We start from the raw sequence: 20,611 nt of genomic DNA on the forward strand, positions 1-20,611 counted from the left end.
TGTATTGGAACAGCAAAATGCTCAAGCGTCCCATATGATATCAAGTTAAAGCACCTCTAACAAACCTCTGAATATCTTTATGTCTCTGAATATATATATTTATGTCACTAACCTTGCAAATTAGTGGGAAAATTCAGTGATTTATTTTTCCTCAAAAGCACTAATTGTATCAACTGGATACCAGACAATCAGATTGGAACTGGCGATTTTTGCATCAGATGGTCATTGAACGGAATGTGGGCATGCCGTATGATGCTGACTGAGGCTGATTGGTCTCAGGTCATCAGCCCTTTAGCAACTCTGACTTCTGTGATCAAGCAGCTAACAGGGGAAATGTGGTTGCGTTTGAGGAAGTATCAGTCAGGACATGCAAGACCCATTAAAATGAGTCAACAATTAGCTCGGGCCTCTTCCCGCAAAGAGAGGTCGGTCCTCCTGCAATGTTTACATACTTTAGGCTAGTTTCTTTCAAAAGCTCCTTGGCAGTGATTCTTTTGGAATCTGACACCAGCTTGTTGGAATCAAATCACCATCATGTGGGCGATCATCACAGACTCCAGGTGTGTTTAGAACAGTCTCTCTCATTTCAGAGAGGTGGGTGAGAAAGCGCTGAGTTTTTTCGTGTGAACTCTTGCCTGCAAAGTCTCTTGCCTCATTTTTTCCAGTGTGCATCGGCCAGTTTGGCTATCAACATTGCTGAACCCCCTCAAAAGGCCCACGTGAGCATTGTCCAGCCAAACACTGGACAGCAAAGCTTTGGAAACTCTCGGCAAGAGGCCCTCTGGAGGTCTTTGGATCTCTGCTTTGACATTATTCTCACATCAATGCTTCAAATAGGTCACTTAGGAGCCACAGAAGAATCTGCCTGAATATCCTTTCATTTGGATGAGGAGGTTTTGCTCTCACATGTGCACATCCAATAGTCTGTATATGAATCAGAGAGAAGTGGGCTATTCTTAGGCTTTTGTATATAGTAACTTAACCAAACCTGGCAGATAAGCTCAGACCACCCACAACGGCCCCCACAATGCAAAAGGACTCTTTCTGTGCTCCAAGTCTATGCTGGAAATCTTGACAGACACACCAAAGAATGATTAGGAATCCATAAAGGATGTGAATTCAGACTGACCTATCAGTGAAATCAGAAACAATAGATTTACTTTTCTTTAGCTAAAATTGGTCTGTGCTTACCGAAAAAGCAACCTCTGAATCATGATCAACACTGATTATGCAAACGCAGTTTCTTCCTGGTTTTAATGTAGGATCCAAACCCGGATTTCCTATGCTGCTCATAAGGGATTGCACCACAAGGGAAGATAAACATGCTTGAGATGCAAAAATGCCTGATGGGAGATGGCGCTTGTCACTGTGTCGGCATAATGTGGGCGATCCTATGGTACTGGAACTCTCAGAAACAACATGCAGACTTCCTGTCTGATCATGTTGGTGTAATTTGGATTATGCTACCTCTTGGTTTAAATAAGTGGTGTTATTGGAGTTTGAGTTACTGAATTGCATGGATAAATTAATTGTATTATAGCTGAAGTGTGTAACTTCAATGACTCTAGTGTCACCAAATGGAGTTGCTAAAATAACGGCAAACACTCCCCATGTCTAACATTGGTTGTCCAAACAGCTAGCCTCACCCCCAAACTCACACAAATGCCATGTGTTGGGCTGGTTGGGATGGTCAAACAAACAGAGCACCCTCTATTGGAGGATTTTGAGAAAATTTGGTATGTGCCCTCAGAATGTTCCAGTGTTTATGCACACCGAGTTTTGTTAAGTTTGGACATTGCGCAACTTTTGGCTAACTGTAATTGATGTTCAGTTGTGTTCCTCCTAAGGATCTTAACGATTTTTTTCCACAGATGTGAATGAATGCGCCACCACAAATCCCTGCCAGCATCAGTGCTACAATCTGATTGGCTCTTTCATCTGCCAGTGTGAAGTTGGATTTGAATTGGCTTCAGATTCTGTCTCCTGCCAAGGTTAATGTTCCCTTTAAGCAATAACAATAAGATATATGATTTGTGACACATTCTAACCTATCTTACCTCACCTAAAGTACAACCTTTGAAAAATTGCAACAGGGAAAATTCTGGGATATTTTCTTAATGTAAATATACTTAATGTCTTTTGATTGCTTCTGTAGCATGCTGTTGATTACAACAGACAATAAGTTTGACTCGTTCATCAATCTGTATAAGGCAATATGTGTTTAAATTAATACATTTATAATGAAAGCCTTGCAGGCAAGCGATCAGCTCTATGAACATTTAAAATATGCAACTATCACACTATTTTGAAAGTATAACCATAACACTTCAGTGTTACATGTCTTAGCACTTTATCACTGGTGTGATAAAATTGCTTATCAATCCTGTACAGTGTGTGCAAATTTTAGCCAAAGTCATGACCTGCTAAAAAGTAAACCTGGTTACTTAAGTGGATATCAGGCCAAGGGACAAGACAGTATGTTTGTAAAGGAATTCAAGTGTACTGCTTACTGCGTTATACATTGTATACAAAAATCGAGAGTTCATGGCAAATTTGCCGCAAACTCGCCACTTATCATTCTCACATGCAAATGTGCTTTGTGGCAAACTTGCGGCAAATTGTCCATTGTTGCCAAAGGTTTGCTGGAGGTTCACCACTACCGGTGAAGAGCTGCAAACTTCTGGCAAACATTTGCGGCAAATCACCAGCTCATTTGCATGTGAAAGTAATAAATGGCATATTTGAGGCAAATTTGTGGCAAGTGTGCAGCTAGTTTGCCAGAACTCTAGATTTTTTGTAAGGGTAGTGTACTGATACAATAATTTATCGATGGCATATACCATGATTCTTTTTCTCACGATATTGCACCAATACTCTCTGAATTTTTCAAATGTATGTGTGCATTCATATAATTTCCTAGTGCACTTCACGTACTGTGCACAGTATAAATGCTGTAGAATAGTATGTCTTATGCTATTCCAAACGTAGCCAAAACTTTTTGTTGTACCAAATCCTACCCATCTTGGATGTCCTAGGGGTAGCTTGAAGTAAAAATAACACATTTATTTTTAGAATTTTAGAAAATGGGGTATTACCTTGTGTAGTGTCATGCTTCCTTAGCAGGATTATTGGTTAGCTTGTTATCCTTAACTGAAAACACTGAAGATATATTTTTCATTTTAACATTTGTAGACTTCAAATTTTTACTTTTAAACTTGCTAGGCTTCTATTAAATGTGTATTACTCTAAATGCATTTACCATTCGTAGTCACTAGAGAAAAAGTATAAATAAGTATCTGTGGAAATCAATGCCACACTCTGCAAAAAAATCATTAAGGCCCACTTAATTATTATTTATGTCTTGTTTTCCAGTAAAAATATAATGTGCTTAAAGCAAGATTAATTTACATTAGAAGCAAAACTGTGCAAAATATTAAGACTTTTTTTTTAAGAGAATTCATCTTGAATTAAGTTAATTCTTCTTACCCCATCAGCAAATTGTTTGTTCTTGTTTTAGGAATAAACTACACTAAATTTTGTTAGCTTTATGCTTAAAACAAGAAAACAGCACTGTGTGCACCAAGAAAAATAAATCTAATTCAACTAATATTCCCTGAAATAATTTTGCTTCTCAAGTAAATGTATTTTGGAAGTTTTTACTAGAAACAAAAGTACAAAAAAATAATGATTAAGAAAATATTTTTAGCAGTTCAGATGTGGTCCACAGACATAAAATAACAAAGAATATCATTTAACATTTCCCTGCAGTTCCACTGTTTCATTCTTAATTGTGTTTTCCAGATATTGACGAGTGTGAATTCTCTAACTACATGTGCCAGTTCCAATGTGTGAATCAGCCTGGCGGATACCACTGTGTGTGCCCTGAGGGATACCAGCTCCAAGGGACGCGGATGTGCCAAGGTACATTCCAGACACATTCCATAAGGCTTCTGAAGGCCCCTTCCTTCTGAACTTTCTCATTGAAATGTTCTGCCTCTCATAGATATTAATGAGTGTGAAACGGCACACAACTGCAGAGATGATGAAATGTGTTGGAATTACTATGGAGGATTCCGTTGCTATCCCAGAAACCCCTGCCGTGAGCCATACGTGAAAACAGGCGAAGGGTGAGTATAATCTTCCTGATAAAATCATGTTTGTGTTGGGATAGAAATTATTTGTGCTTTTCCAAAATCTGTTCTACGAACTTCAAAGACCTCATGAAATCGAAATCAGAGTTTTTCTGTTTATTTTTATTAGCTCTGAGGCCATCTACGTATATGCTAGTGTACAATTATTTTAGCATATAATGTTCACTTTAAGCAAATATACGCATTTAAAATGTACAGTATTTCTCTTCTGATCAAATTTACCAATAATAGTGATGATCTATTTTGCACTTTATTTTGATTGTTGTCCAATCACCCCTATTACTATCTGCGAATGACTAACAAATAACACATCATGTTCACACATGTGACGTAACTAAAGCTTATTGGCTATTTTAAAATAAAAGGGACAGCCCTTTCAACATGTCCCGCCAAAACATCCTGTTTTAATAGATAAAATAAAACATACCACGCTAACTTCCTTTAGCACTTCCCCTCAGGGGAATCCCCAACACATTATGGACCTGTTCCACTTTGTTAAGTGGGCGAGAGAAATTTCTGCTGATAGACCCTCAATCCCTTGATTTTGACCGAGGGAGCGAACCTTTACATAAGTACACTTCATGCAGCTCCATGTCCCAAAATGCAACTCGTTTGTGACGTCACAGCAGATCACACTTAACCTATCCCTATCCCACACAACTCTAGTGTATAATGGAATGGAAATCTGTTAACAGCGGTAAGTGAAGTTAAGTCTATTAAGCAGTTTTGAAGGGTTATATTGAGATTTAACCGCATAATACTTTTAGCTAGCTGAAGATGACTGTTTGTTACACAGTCATAGCCATTGTAGTTACCATTTTCATGTGTGTAAATTGTGAATATTTTGTGTTTTTCTTTATGTTTTGGCATTCCATCCACAGTAAGACTGGGTTTTTGACAGCGAAAATGCTCTCCAAAGTGGATGAATTTGAAGACGGCGTATTTGCATTGTAGTGTGGACTTGGAAAACTGAGATATTCTAAAACGATGACATATTTGTTGTCATGTGATCCATTCAACCCAAAACAATCAAGACAGCGGCCCATGTTATAGCGCAACTGTTGTGCCCGCTATCCACTTTGATAGCATGGTTAAAGATAAATGTTACTTTGTACAACCTTCACATTGTATTCTTTCAAAGGCGATGGGAAGTTTACTCGGAATTGCTCTCCGGCGGCGGAAAACAAGGACAACAGACCATGCTTATTACATTTTTCTGCGCAGTAAGGGGATTTAAGCTTTTTTAGACGTTTCAGTTTGGATGAGAAAATTTCGGAAAACTTTTGAAAATGCCCATGTGGATGGAGAGTGCTTCGAAACGAAAATGCATTTTCAAATTTAATTGGATTAATGTGGACGTAGTCTGGGATTGCATCAATCTCTGAAGATGTTGTCTTCATGGCCTAATTGCACGATTGACGGTGGGCTCCGTAGCGGGTGAAGTAATCAAGGGATTAGGCCATTCTATTTAAATCCATTGCATGAGTACTGCCAGTAGTGGGCACTCGCGCAATATAGGCAAAGACGTACATCCAAGTCCATGAGATGGAGTGAAGTTAGCTAGGGAAGGGCATGAATTTAGTGGTGGATATGGGCATCGCTGAAGTTTTACTAATCTTTTAAGCATTATTTAATGTTGTAATGGTTGTTAATGTTAATTAAAAGTTATTATAAAGGTATATCTATAGTATACAGTTAAGAAATATGTGTTGGTTCTTTCTGAACTATCGGCAAAACAAGTTTTAACTTGGTTCAGTATGCCTGTATGATTATGTCGGACATGTAACAGGTTGATGAATACACATTCTCACACATCTAGCACAATTCTAAAGCATGACAAATGTGGCATTTAAAAAAGAAAACTACCATCAGTCATGCAATATGCATCTTTACTACTTAAATTATTGGTCTACTTTAATATCGTCATATTGAATACTTAATAGCTGGTTTCAATTTAACAAGTTACTAACTGCAATCAAAATAAAGGAAAAGACATAATTTTAGAAGTATTACATATTCACATATGCTTTCACACACAGTATCCCCATGCACTGCGGAGACGGGGTCCTGTTTATCCCATTAGATCTTACATGATTGTCTTATAAGATTATCGCTATATCATATTTGACCTCATATCTTTCACAGTGATTGCACTTGAAAATTAAAAACAGCCGTTTGCAATCGGAGTTTGTGGGATTCGTTCGTGAAAAGTTAAAATCTACCAACAGCAGCTCCAGGGCAAATGGGTCTTAATAGAGCATATGTAATAACGATGACGGTGATCCATAAAATATCATAAATTATGTCCAAACCTGAGCTATCCTGATCCACTGATCCTGATGGAGCCCAAATCTCCAATAATCTGTAGGAAATGCACTGTTTTAATCCCACAAACAACACTTTTTGGGCATAGATGAAGCGCCCTAGACAGCAGCTCTTTTCTGCACCCCCAAAAGAACCCGGAAGTGCCAGAGGGGAGCATTTGTTTGTAAAATTAACTTAATCTATAGGAACTACGTCAACACAGGGCAGAAAACTGCGCTCTTCAAGCAATTTCATGGGGTCTTAAAGTATTTTACCTAAGCTTTCTGATTTAAATACCATTAAGTTATTCAAGTCCTCTTGATTTTTGGATTTTTTGATTTGAACAACTTGGAAAATTCCTAATAATTGCTGTGGTTGGCCTACATTTTCAGCTTTTTAATCCTGAATAATAAGAAACTTAGTGTATATACCTTCTCTGTACCTGCAGTCGCTGTAGGTGCCAGTCGCCTAATGTTTGCCGAGGACTGCCACCTGTCATTGTCTACAAGTACATGAGCATCTTTTCTGATCGCTCAGTGCCTGCGGATATCTTCCAGATTCAAGCTACTAGTGTCTACCCTAACATGGTAAACACTTTCACGATCAAATCCGGCAACGAGGGAGGAGAATTCTACCTGAGGGTAAGGCATGACAATGGATTGAGTAAATCCTGGGCAATTCATATTGTTTAATGGGTAATTCTCAGGAGACTGTGCCATTTGTGGTTTTATGATTTCATTTAAACTTTTAAGAAATCATATTTACCCACCTCAGGCCCAAAGTACCAGAGCCATTAACTGCCAAAAATATTGGGGGACCTCTATATCCCCTCCAACCCCCCACCCCCCCCACAATATTCAGATTAGTGGTAAAAAAACAAAACAAATATGGGTTTTTCAATTAGATATTCTTAAACTATTACCAGCAATGTTAAATATGTGGTCACAACCCTTTATCATTATTAGTCCAAAGCCTAACCCTAAAGCGCTGCATTAATTAAACCGCATCACAAATTATAATTAAAAAATATGTATCAATATAGCCCATGACTATATCTATCAGACTTTCTCTATCAAAACATGTTTTGTGTCAACCCTGTTACATTTAAAAATGGGGTTGAAGATCAGTACAAAAATGTCTAATAACAGCCTTCGCTAGCAAATATCATGGCATTACACCACATTATTTACAGTCAGTATCTTTGTGCTTTGTAGCAAGAACAATATTTTTATGATTTCTATATTTTTCTAATAACAGAGTTGTGCTAAATGAATGAATTTTACACTTATATAGCACTTTTCTAACACTCAAAGCACTTTACATAGAGAACAGAGGACTCTCCTCAACCACCACAATTGTGCAGCATCCACCTGAATGATGCGATGGCAGCAATAGTGCGCCAGTACGCTTACCACACACTAGCTATTGGTGACGAGGCAAATATAAGTGTAAATATAATGAAATTCCAATAAAGACTGTAAGAGAACTTACCTCTGTTTAAACCCATGACATTTCCCTTTCAAAACATGATTTGTGTCAACCCTGTTACATTCAAAATGTTTAGAGCTTGAAAATTACAGGGTTTAAGATCAGTGCAGAAATGTTTAATACACAAATAACAACCTTAGCTAGGGGGCCTGGGTAGCTCAGTGGTAAAATACCCCTGGAGTTCGCTAGCTTGCTAGTTCGAATATCAGGGCGTGCTGAGTGACTCCAGCCAGGTCTCCTATGCAACCAAATTGGCCCGGTTGCTAGGGAGGGTAGAGTCACATGGGGTAACCTCCTCGTGGTCGCTATAATGTGGTTAGTTCTCGGTGGGGCGTGTGGTGAGTTGAGCATGGTTGCCACGGTGGATGGCATGAAGCCTCCACACATGCTATGTCTCCGTGGCAACGCGCTCAACAAGCCACGTGATAAAATGCGTGGGTTGACGGTCTCAGACGCGGAGGCAACTGGGATTCGTCCTCCGCCACCCGGACTGAGGCGATTCACTACGCGACCATGAGGACTTAAAAGCACATTGGGAATTGGGCATTCCAAATTGGAAAAATCCAAAAAATAAATTAATTAATTAACAACCTTAGCTAGAAAATATAATTGAATCACATTAAAAATCAAAATCAAAAATATTATTAAGAACAACATTTTTTTCTGTACAAAAACTGATTGCTATGCTTTTTCCCATAACAGAGTGAGCCACTGAACTTGACAAGGCCAATATAATGAAATGCTGATAAAGACTGTAAAAAACCTACCTCTGTTTGACCCCATGACATATCTCTTTCAAAACATGTTTTGTGTCAACCCTGTAATATCATTGCATCACACCACATTATTTATCATTAAGAACAATATATTTTTTCTTAACAAATAAATCACTAATTTTTCCCATAACAGAGTTGAACTATTAAGCATGATAAAATGCTCATAAAGACAGTAAGAGAACTTACCTTTGTTTAAACATCCTTCAAAACATATTTTGTGTCAACCCTGTTACATTACAATATGTTTTGGGTTGTAGATCAGTGCAAAAATATCTAATAAGGACCTTAGCTTGTAAAATCATTGCACCACACAACATTATTTATATCCAAGAACAAAAAATCACTATGATTTTACCATCTATGAAATACTGATTAAGATTGTAACAGAACTTACCTCTATTTGAACCCATGACATTTTCCTTTTAAAACATGTTTTGTTTCAACCCTGTTATTGTACATTCAAAATTATTCAGATTTGTAGATCAATGCAAAAATAACAGCCATAGCAAACAAATATCATTGCACCATATTATTTAGAGTCATTTTTCATGTGCTTTTTGCCAAGAATTTTTTTTCTGTTAACAATTTTGATCACTATGTTTTTTCCTATAACATAGTTGAACTATTGAGCTTGAGTAGGCCAATACAAGTGTAAACATAATGAAATACTGATGAATCCTGTTAGAAAACTTACCTCTGTTTAAACCCATGACATTTTCTTGCCAAAACATGTTTTGTGTCAACCCTGTTACATTCAAAATGCTTCAAAGTTGAAGATTAATGCAGAAATAACAGCCTTAGCAAGCAAAGTCATTGCACCACATTATTTAGTAATTTTTCTTGTGCTTTTTGCCAAGAAAAATATATTTTTTCTGTAAAGAAATTTGATCACTATGATTTTTCCCATAACAAAGTTGAACTCTTGAGTTTGACAAGGCCAATACAGCTGTAAACATAATGAAATACTGATAAAGACTGGAATAACTTACCTCTGTTTGAACTGATTACATTTCTCTTTTATGTTGTGTGTCAGTCCAATTACATTCAATATGTTTAGGGCTTAATAATTACAGGGTTGAAGATCAGTGCATAAATGACCAATAACGACCTTAGCTAGCGAATATAATTTCACCACACCATAATTATTTATAATCAAGAACACATTTTGTTCTAGAAAAAATTTATTACTTAGATTTTTCCTATAACAGAGTTAAACTATTAAGCTTGATGAGACATAATGAATTGCTGATAAAGACTGTAAGAGAGCTTAAAAATTACAAAGTTTTATATAAAGTGCGTTGTATAACGGTTAAGGAGGAAGCAGAAGCCAGTTTCACAGTCCACGTGAGTCAACTTTTAATACTTGTTCAATCACTTTTCAGCTTTACAACAACAGAGGGGCTTTTCAGCACACACAAATCAGTATTGGCTTTTCCACAAACAAAACACTCTTTAGAACACACACATCAAGTCTCTGGCCTGTATCTCTCTTCATGTGGACTTGGCCATCTTTTATCTCCCCCGACTCTTACTGTGTACATAGAAATGGTAATTAGTCACAATTCATCTCAGGTGGATGTCCTTACCGCTTTCTCTCTCCCTAGATGGGCGTTTGACCACGCCCTCACCTCCACATACCCACACCGCCTGACTAGGGACTGCCCACTAACCCCCCCCTTTTCTGGAGAGGAAGTCTGCGACAGCCATCTGTGCCCCCGGTCTGTGGACCACCTCGAACTTAAACGGCTGGATTGCCAGATACCAACGGGTGAGCCGGGCGCTGGCATCCTTAATGCAGTGGAGCCACTGGAATGGGGCATGATCCAAACAGAGGGTGAATGATCGTACCAACAAATAGTAGCGGAGTGTGAGGACCACCCACTTGATGGCCAAACACTCCTTCTCTATGGTGCTATACTTCGTTTCTCTCATAGAGCGCTTTAGACTAATGTACAGCACCGGGTGCTCCTCCCCCTCCACCACTTGGGACAGAACAGCACCCAGCCCCCTGTCAGATGCGTCCATCTGCAAAACAAAATGGAGAGAGAAATCAGGGGAATGCAGAAGCAGCCCGCCACAAAGTGCAGCTTTTACCTGTGTGAAAGCCCGTTGGCACGGTTCCATCCACTGGACCGTGTCTGGAGTTCCCTTTTTTAGTGAGATCAGTCAGCGGGTTGATTAGTCCGAATAATTAGGCACAAACATTTGATAATAGCCAGCCAGCCCCAAAAACTGTCTCACCTCCTTTTTGGTCTTAGGTCTCAGGCAGGTCGCAATTGCTGCGATCAATTTGGGGTCAAACCTGGCCATGCCCCAAGTGGAACCCCAGATACCATACCTCCACCTGTCCAATTGGTCACTTTGGGTTTGCTGTGAGCCCTGCTCGTTGCAGCGACCTCAGAACGGCCCCCAGATACCGCATGTGCCGCCACCAGTCTTTACTGTAAATAATGATATCATTCAAATAAGCAGTAGCATATGCAGCGTGTGGTCTGAGGACTCTGTCCATCAGACGCTGAAACATAGTCAGGGCCCCAAACAAACTGAACGGAAGGGTCACAAATTGATGTAGTCCAAATGGTGTGGAGAAGGCCATTTTCTCACGGGACATCAACGTTAAGGGGATCTACCAATAACCCTTTGTTAAGTCCAGTGTCAAGTAAAAGGGAGCCATGCCCAACCGATCGAGCAGTTCGTCAATACGAGGCATTGGATACGTGTAAAATTTTGACACCGCGTTGCCTTTTCTATTATCCACATAGAATCGGACACAGCCATCGCTCTTAGGTACCAGAACCGCCGGGCTGGCCCAATCACTGTGGGATTCTTCTGTTACCCCCATATCGAGCATGGCCTTTAATTCTTCCCGTACTACCTGTTTCTTGTGTTCAGGTAAGTGGTAGGGCCACTACGTATCACTACCCTGGGGGTTGTCTCGATGTGGTGTTCTATGAGATTAGTGTGACCAGGGAGAGGTGAGAACATGTCTTTTGAAATTGAAACTTTTTTGCAATCTGGCAACCTTCGTACATTGTGACGGCGAGAGGTGGTCTCCACAAGGGACCGGAGTGAACTGATTGGCTTTTAGACTCACCTCCGGACCGAGCTCCTCCCTCTCCGGAACTACCATCGCCAAGGATATGGGGACCACCTCTCTCCATGGTTTTAGTAGGTTGAGATGGTAAATTTGACGAGCCCCACCCCTATCTGTACGCACTACCTCATAGTCGACTTCCCCAACTCGCCATGTGACCTCAAAGGGTCCTTGCCACTTTGCGAGTAATTTAGAGCTTAATTTGGGTAGTAATACAAGTACTTTATCTCCCTGTGCAAACTCCCGTAGCTGAGCTCCCCTGTTATACAGCCAGGACTGATGTTCTTGAGCCTGTAGCAAATTCTCCTGTGATAGACGTCACAGTGTGTGGAGTTTTTCTCTCAGGTCAAGAACATACTGAATTTCATTTTTGCTTTGTGAAGGTCCCTCCTGACGTCTAACACGCCACGGAGCTTACGCCCATATAATAATTAAAATGGGGAAAACTCTGTGGAGGCTTGCGGGACCTCTCGCACTGCAAATAACAGGGGTTTGAGCCACTTATCCCAATTCTGAGCATCTTCGTGCACAAACTTATGAATCATATTTTATAAGGTCTTATTAAATCGTTCAACCAAGCCATCCGTTTGTGGATGGTACATGCTTGTCCGAATCAATTTAATACCTAATAATTCATACAGCTCATGTAGTGTACGTGACATGAAAGTAGTGCTTTTTTTCTTTCAGAATCCCCACTTGGGAGATTATTCTGAAGAGTGCCTCCACAACACTACGGGCTGAGATGTTGCGAAGAGGCACTGCTTCCGGGTATCATGTTGCGTAGTCCACCAGAACCAACACAAAGTGATGCCAGCATGCTGACCGTTCTAATGGCCCGACGAGGTCCATGCCAACTCTGTCAAAGGAACCTCAATCAATGGAAGAGGGTGCAGTGGTGCTTTTGGTGTGGCTGGCGAATTCACCATCTGACATTTGCGGCATGTCACACACCACCAGCTAACATCCCCGTGAATGCCCAGCCAGTAGAAATGGGCCATTAGACGATTTAGTGTTTTCCCCTGTCCCAAATGACCCGCCATCGGACTATGATGAGCCGCCAGGAACAACATTTCCCAACGGCTCCTTGGTACTATCAACTGGGTTGTATCTTCTTTTGTCTGAGCATCCTGCATCACTCGATACAACCAATCATTTATAATTGAGAAATATGGATATGTGAATGCAATCCACGGCTGAAGGCGTTGACCATCAATTACTTTCACTTGGTCAAACGTGTGCTTAAGAGTCTCGTCTCGCGTCTGCTCCAGAGGAAAATCCCCATCGGGAATTCCCCTAAGGGCTGGGGAAGCCGAGGCTTCCCCCTCCCTTATGTCATCCTGACGTGGAGCTGACATAGACGGCCCCGGCTTAGCCTCCCCCATCAGCGCATTGCACACCCCACACCATCCCAGTGTATTAAAGGACCTATCCACATACAACCCTTTTAACAATACAGGAAAAGCCAGCCAATTAGTACCCAAAATTAGTGGATGGGTGAGGCAGGAACTAACCACAGCCTCAATGTTATGCTTTTGACCCCGAAATAGAATAGTGACGGTCACTGCAGGATAATCGTAAATATCCCCATGCACACACCTCATTTTCACCCGATTATTTGTATTCAATGCCCCATTTTGAACCAAGTATTGATGAATGGAGGTTTGGTTACAACCTGAATCCACCAAGGTTTGGTATGTACCCCCCTAATACTCACGGGTATTTGGTACATCCCAGCCCGATCGGGGGCAGCCTGTGGAGTGTCAGGGACCCAGATCAACGTCCCCACCTCCTTCACCGGGCACTGTTCGCGGACGTGACCCGGCTCCCTGCAACTCCAACAGACCGGCCCAAACCTCACACCCACACTAGTGGCAGCAGCTTCCCCACCTGAGAGGAAGAATGGGTAGAGCCGGGGGAGAGAAAAACAGGAGGGTTAATACACCGTTTCCTGGTGAACGTGATACGTTGGAAGGAAGGAGGGGAGGGGACGGGGGAGGAATCACAGAGCGAGAGAGAGAGAGAGAGCAGGGTGCGCTGGCCATCAGGTATGCCGCTAAATGGTCCTCCACCAACTGTACTGCTTTATCCAGCGACGCTGGGCAGTGGCACTTGACCCACTCCACCAATCCTTTCGGTAGTTGGGAGATGGATTGCTCCAGATCAATGACATGCCTGACATTGCTGGGCTCCTCAGCCAGCACCCACTGCCAGTATCCGTCACGAAGCTGTTGAGGCAAATGGGAGGTGACTTCGCTCAATGTCAGGGATCGGATCTGCTGGCGGTGCTCCTCTGGACTGCTGCCGACCCGCTGCAGAGCGGCTTTCTTCAGTTCAGGGTACCTCAGGAGGTTGTTGACTGGGAACTGTTGGGCCGCAAGTTGGGCCTCCCTTGTCAGCAGCGGTAAGAGGTGGACTGCCCATTGCGCCCGCAGCCAATCCAGAACTTGGGCCTTGTGCTCGAAGAGCTCCAGAAAGGCCTCCGGATTGTCTTGCGCCCCCATCTTCGCAAGCAACACATGGCGGTTCACTGCTGCCGGGGTCGCGGCGTGCGCCCCCTCCTGAGGCACCAAGCTCCGCAACGCCCATCAGTCCTCCTCTTGGCCTTGAAGGAGCATCTCGAATCGTTGTTGCTGTTCTGCCTACAGATCCATGAGGGCCTGGTGTTGAGCCTGGTGGATGCTGGCGAGGGACCGGAAGATTTCCTCTAGTGGCGAAGTGAGTCAGAACTCTTGGGGGGTCCCCTTATACCCACTCCTCCAACACCCCACCCCTGTTTACCGCGTTTGAAGTGAATAATTACAGTATGTCACACACACGCACGACTCCCCAAGAACACCTACTTAAATCCCAACCAAAAATTCACAGAATAATTCGATATATTGACATTATTTATCATTTTTATATTTTAATGTGTTGTAAGACAAGTGTATGATGTTAGGCTTGATAATAGACTATACTTTTTTTGAATTTAAATAGTGATCACCATGGCTGAGATGCATATTGTGCAGCAAACATTAGTTATGCTATTTTAAATTGTTTTCTCTGTTGTCGCTATTGTTTATGAGTATGGCTTGCGTATTTAAAGATATTGAGGGATAATATATGCACAAAGTTATTTCTCGACATAACATCAATGTAATAACTTTACAACAGTTTGATCGTGAACTAACATTTAGTGTTAGATAAGTACCGTGAAATCTACGTGCATCTTAACTGCATGCATAATAATTAACTTCTAGTGATGGTTTAGTTTTACGATAAAAGATGATGTTAGTAAATTAGGAGAACCAACAATCATATATCACAGAATAATTATGTTTTACCATTATTGTAAGGTGAAAATGAGGATCCACTCTGCCAGTGTCACTCAGTCACCATCTTTAAGTTCCTTCAGAAAACAGCTCGTAGTGCATTCGGGTGTTTTTAGACGTCTTTTCCAACGTAAAAAATCTGGTTTAGGTTATTTATGAAAACTGGGACAGATAATGAATGCTGCGTTCTGTCACACTGCAAACATTTGGGGAAAAAAAATAGTTTCTAGTATTTTAGTTTTTATGAAACTCCAGGGGACCCCCCCAAGTTACATTATTTTGGTTTTATAGGGTGTCCCTTAACACTTATGGGGGGTCCAGGACCCCCTAACCCCCCCTCCTCAATTCGAACAGTGGGCAAAGATGACTTCATAGCAGCGTACCTTCCTCCTTACTGGGTTTCGGCACCAGTGTAACAAAGTTCGTTGTATGATGGTTAAGGAGGAAGCGGAAGCCAGTTTCACAGGCTACGTGAGTCAACTATTAATACTTGTTCAATCGCTTTTCAGCTTTACAACAACAGAGGGGCTTTTCAGCACACACACATCAGTATTGGCTTTTCAACAAACAAAACAGTCTCTAGAACACACACAAAGTCTCTGGTCTGTATCTCTCTCTCTCTTCCTGTGGACTGGGCCATCTTTTATCTCCCCCGACTCTCACTGTGAACATAGAAATGGTAATTAGTCACAATTCATCTCAGGTGGATATCCTTACCTCTTTCTCTCTCCCCAGAGGGGTGCTTGACTACGTGCTTACCTCCACAAACTGCCTTAACTAGCAAATATCATTGCCCCAAATTAATTAATTGTGCTTAAATTTCTTTCTGCAAAAAATGGATCACTATTATTTTTCCCATATCAGAGTTGAACTACTGACCTTGTAGCTAATATATATATATATATATATATATATATATATATATATATATATATATATATATATATATAATATAATCATAATATATGTTTATAATATAAACATTTATGTTTCAAAATATGTTTTGTGTCAACCCTGTTACAATTTTTTTTTTTTTTATTTGGGGTTGAATGTTACAATGTTGAATGTCTAATAATGGCCTTAGCAAATATCAAGTAGTAAGTGCAAAGCACACAAATGGCACTGTTTTCTGAGAATGACCCTAATAGAATTACCATTTGATTGTGATTAAGACTAGATATCCAGTTTTGGCTTTATCTGTCTCTTTCAGCGTTCCAGTAATGTAAGTGCCATGCTGGTAATGACCAAACCTTTGACTGGACCAAGAGAACATATTGTGGATTTGGAGATGGTCACGCAGAGCAATGGTTTGAATTACCGTTCAAGTTCACTGCTGAGACTCACTATTATTGTGGGTCCATATCCTTTCTAAACCATCTAGATTAGCTAAATCAGCTCCTTGGTTTTATCTTTGTACTACAGCTTACTATATTTAAAGTGTTCAGCACAGCATGGTCACCTGATTGTGATCTAGATTAGTGGTTCTCAGCTGATGGGTCGCAACCCAAGAATTGATTGCAGGTCTCTGGAGGATAAAACGCTTCCCATATCCTTTGATGCTGACGATTAAAGTCCGTGCATGTCTGACTTGATTGAAGCTAGCCAAATTAGGCAGATGACAACATGGATAGGTTGTGTGATATGCCCTCATCCTCAAAAACCATGAACAAAACTAGGCAAGATTAAAGAAGATACAACCCAGTCTGCATTAAAAATGGGTTCATTTGAAAGTTGCAAATAGGTTAAACATGATCCGTGTCGACCACAGTGATGTTTGTGCAGCTGCAGAGAGCATGAAACCATCAAAATTCAAGGGACATTTCGAAACCTCATAATAAACTTATTTGTACTAATAATTTGTACAGTTAATTTTGTACAAAACTTTGGGACTGTGTTAGATTGCCACTGGATGTTCTTTAGTAAAACCGGTTGAGAACCACTGGTCTAGATAGTCTAGAAAGTTGCATATTCATTCCGTTTCTAAAATGATTTGGTTTACCAAACATAAAAAGTGGGTTGTCTGATCCACTGAAGTTTTCCAATAATTTGTACTATTGAAAATGGAAGACAAGGATTCTTTGTCTTAGTAGTAAGAGGTTTGCAAGATCCTGCTGCATGGACACTTGTCAGTTTTTTTTAAAGGGATAGTTCACCCGAAAATGAGTTCTGTCATTATTTACTTACCTTCATGTTGTTAGAAACCACTTGACTTTCTTACTTCCATAGAACACAAAAGAAGAAGTTTAGCAGAATATTCACGCTTCTCTTTTCATATAATTAAAGTGAAAGGACGGGAGCTATCTAGGGCTATGCAATAAAAAATCATAATGCAATTTTTTTGAACGATATTACATTTTCGGCTAATGTTTTCTTCACTTGCAGTAGTGATAAGCATCAGTTATTTATTTATACCTTTTTGTTTTTCTTCATTCTTTATTCACCTTCCCGATTTCTATGCTGTTCTCTTACCGGTACCTTTTTTGCGCACTCCACTCTGATAAGAGAGATCTCGTCAGATGTGCAGCAATCAGAATGGCGAATTAAACTACAGAATTCTGAGTAAAAATTATAATAAACATAATGATAGTAATTTTTGTAATAACATAATGATTGCAATTACTTGTGCAGCTCTAGTGCTGTCCAGTTCCAAAAATAAGAAAAAAAACCATAAATGTATAATAAAAGTATTCCATACGACTAGTGAGATTTGAGAGCTGCGGTTGAGGGTAAGATTTTCAGTGAATAACACCTTAAATGTTATTTTGGAAGGCTTCAGAAGACATTTGTGACACTTTTATGGTGCTATTTTGTCATTTTCTGAGCTTGTAAGCCGCATTCACTCTCAATGTACAGTGTCAACATTCTGCTCCTCCTTTTGTTTTCCACCGAAGAAAGAAAGTCATGCAGGCTTGGAACAACATGAAGGTGAGTCAATGATGACGGAATGTTGATATTTGTTGAACTAACCCTTTAAATCTGTTGATCCATCAAAGCTTAACATTTCTCATTCATGGAACCATGTAAATAACAGAATGTAGCTATCAAAAAAGTATTCATAGATTCATTACTAGGACTCCCTTTACTTCTTAGCAGGGGGAACATTGTTTTATAGGTAGAACATGTGGATAAAGCAAACAGAGCTCTGCAGAGTCTTAGGTGGAACAGTTTGTGTCGTAATCGAATGGCATCTTCAGCTAATGGAAATATCTGAATGTGTCCTCCGCCTCGCAAATACTGCAGAAATGACCTCCTTTCCTATGAGAATAAGGCAATAATGTTTTGGAAACAGAAGCGATGTTTTCAGGAAATTGCTGGCAAGGGTTTTGTGTCGCATAAGCAATGGAACTGTTGCCTAACATGGCTGTATGGTTGCCAGAGCACCGTTTGATCTTGTGCAGTGTTTCTCGCCAATGATCTGTGACAAACACTGTTACTTAAACCATTGCGTCATGCCCTGTACCCCAAGAGATATGCTCTTGGGAGGGGCCCAAATGGTTTGAGCACCACCACGTTGTATGAAATTATTTTGGCAAGTGATCTTAACGTTGGCTGCATCAAGATTTAAGTATTTCAATGCATATGGGTGATTACAACACAAATATATATATGTTGTCATTTTATATTTTCTTATGATTGATTCACTGAATTTGATTCACACATGGTGAATCCTCAATCTTTTTTCTCTTATTGAGATCATATTTGCTTATACTGGTTGTTTCTGCTCAGCAAGGTTAAGATATGTATGAGACATGTCAGTTGATCATATTTTTACCTTCGATTAGAAATATTCTGTATTTTCAGACTGCTCTTAAGTTGCACTTTTTTTTTTCACTCATGCCATTTATTCTGCTGTAAAATATTTGGAAATAAAAGGATTTCAATAACAGTTGTGTCATTTTTAAATTGCTCATTTGTTTGTTTTTTAACCCAGTGACACACACACACTGCACAAAAATTTGAGTATTTTTGTCTTATTTTCTGGCAAAAATATTTAAACATCCTTAAAAAAAAAAAAAAAGAAAATACTTGAGAAGTAGAATGACATATGAAAAATACAATGAAATAAAAATACTAAATATACTAAAAAAAAAATTATATTTATCTTTAAAAAAACACAAATTTCCTATTGATGTCAGAAAAATAACTTTTCTCTTTGAATCAAGTTTTTTATCTTTCTTACTCCATTTCCTAAAATAAGCATAAAAAAGTTACTACATGTTGTTAGATTTATCTTAAAACAAAACAAAATATATTTTGTCATTTTACTTCTCAAGTACATTTTTCTTGTTTTAAGAATGTTTAGATATTTTTTACTGGAAAACAAGACAGTAATACTCAGTAAGAAAATGATTTTTTGCAGTGAATGTCTTGATTTAATTTTCCTACCCCATTAGCATTGTTTTATTTATTTATTTTTTTTACTGTTTTAAGCATAAATCAAACAAACTTTGAGTTTTCTACGTAAAAAAAAAAAAAAAGAAAAAAAGTTAAACCATTTGCCAATGAGGTCAGAAAAATAACTCGTTTCCCCTTTGAATCAAGTATTTATTCTTTCTTACCCCATTTCCTAAAATAAGCATAAAATAGTTACTACATTTTGTTAGATTTATCTTAAAACAAAACAAAATATATTTTGTCATTTTACTTCTCAAGTACATTTTTCTTGTTTTAAGAATGTTTAGATATTTTTACTAGAAAACAAGACAGTAATACTCAGTAAGAAAATGATTTTTTGCAGTGCAGGATGTCATGTTAATAAATGTCTTTATATATTACATTATATTTCTACCTTTTAAATCAAACATTATTTCCAGTAAAAATATCTCAACATTCTTAAAACAGGATACATTTATTTGAAAAGCAAAATTGCTTCAGATATTAAGACTTGTTTTCAGAGTATATGTCTTGATTCAATTTTCTTACCCCATTAGCATTGTTTTTTTTAACTGTTTTAAGCATAAATCAAACAAACTTTGAGTTTTCTATGTAAAAAAAAAATAAATAAAAAAAAATAAAAATGTATAAACCATTTGCCAGTGAGGTCAGAAATATTACTTGTTTTCTCTTTGAATCAAATTTTTATTCTTTCTTACCCCATTTTCCTAAAATAAGCATAAAAAAGTTACAAAATTTCATTAGATTTCTCTTAAAACAAGACTAAATATCTTATGTCATTTTACTTCTCAAGTAAATGTGTCTTGTTTTAAGAATGTTTAGATATTTTTTACTGGAAAACCAGACACAAATACTCTGTAAGAAAATGATTTTTTGCAGTGCATTCAGGGACGTCATGAAAATAAATATCTTTATATATTATACACTGCAGAAAATGATTTTCAAGACAAGTATTTATGTCTTGTTTTCCTGTAAAATTCTCAAAACATTCTTAAAACGTGATTTATTTACTCGACAAGAAAACTAGCATAAAATGTTGTCTTGTATTGAGACAAATCTAATCAAATTGAGTGAGATTTATGCTTAACAAAA

The 20,611-nt window shown here is 39.0% G+C and overlaps 1 protein-coding gene across 1 annotated transcript in view; it reads left to right on the plus strand.

Moving 5' to 3' along the window:
* The window catches only part of LOC127438456 (EGF-containing fibulin-like extracellular matrix protein 1), a 29,037-nt gene extending 10,029 nt beyond the window's left edge, over positions 1-19,008 (plus strand). Inside the window, exons 5-9 of the mRNA XM_051694064.1 lie at positions 1,872-1,991; positions 3,802-3,921; positions 4,004-4,127; positions 6,904-7,096; positions 16,335-19,008. Coding sequence (XP_051550024.1) covers positions 1,872-1,991; positions 3,802-3,921; positions 4,004-4,127; positions 6,904-7,096; positions 16,335-16,496 — 719 coding nt within the window. The 3' untranslated portion in view covers positions 16,497-19,008. The remainder of the gene's footprint in view (positions 1-1,871; positions 1,992-3,801; positions 3,922-4,003; positions 4,128-6,903; positions 7,097-16,334) is intronic.
* The last annotated feature ends 1,603 nt before the right edge of the window (positions 19,009-20,611 follow it).

This window comes from Myxocyprinus asiaticus, chromosome 49 (assembly GCF_019703515.2).
Source record: "Myxocyprinus asiaticus isolate MX2 ecotype Aquarium Trade chromosome 49, UBuf_Myxa_2, whole genome shotgun sequence".
Lineage (NCBI taxonomy): Eukaryota > Metazoa > Chordata > Actinopteri > Cypriniformes > Catostomidae > Myxocyprinus > Myxocyprinus asiaticus.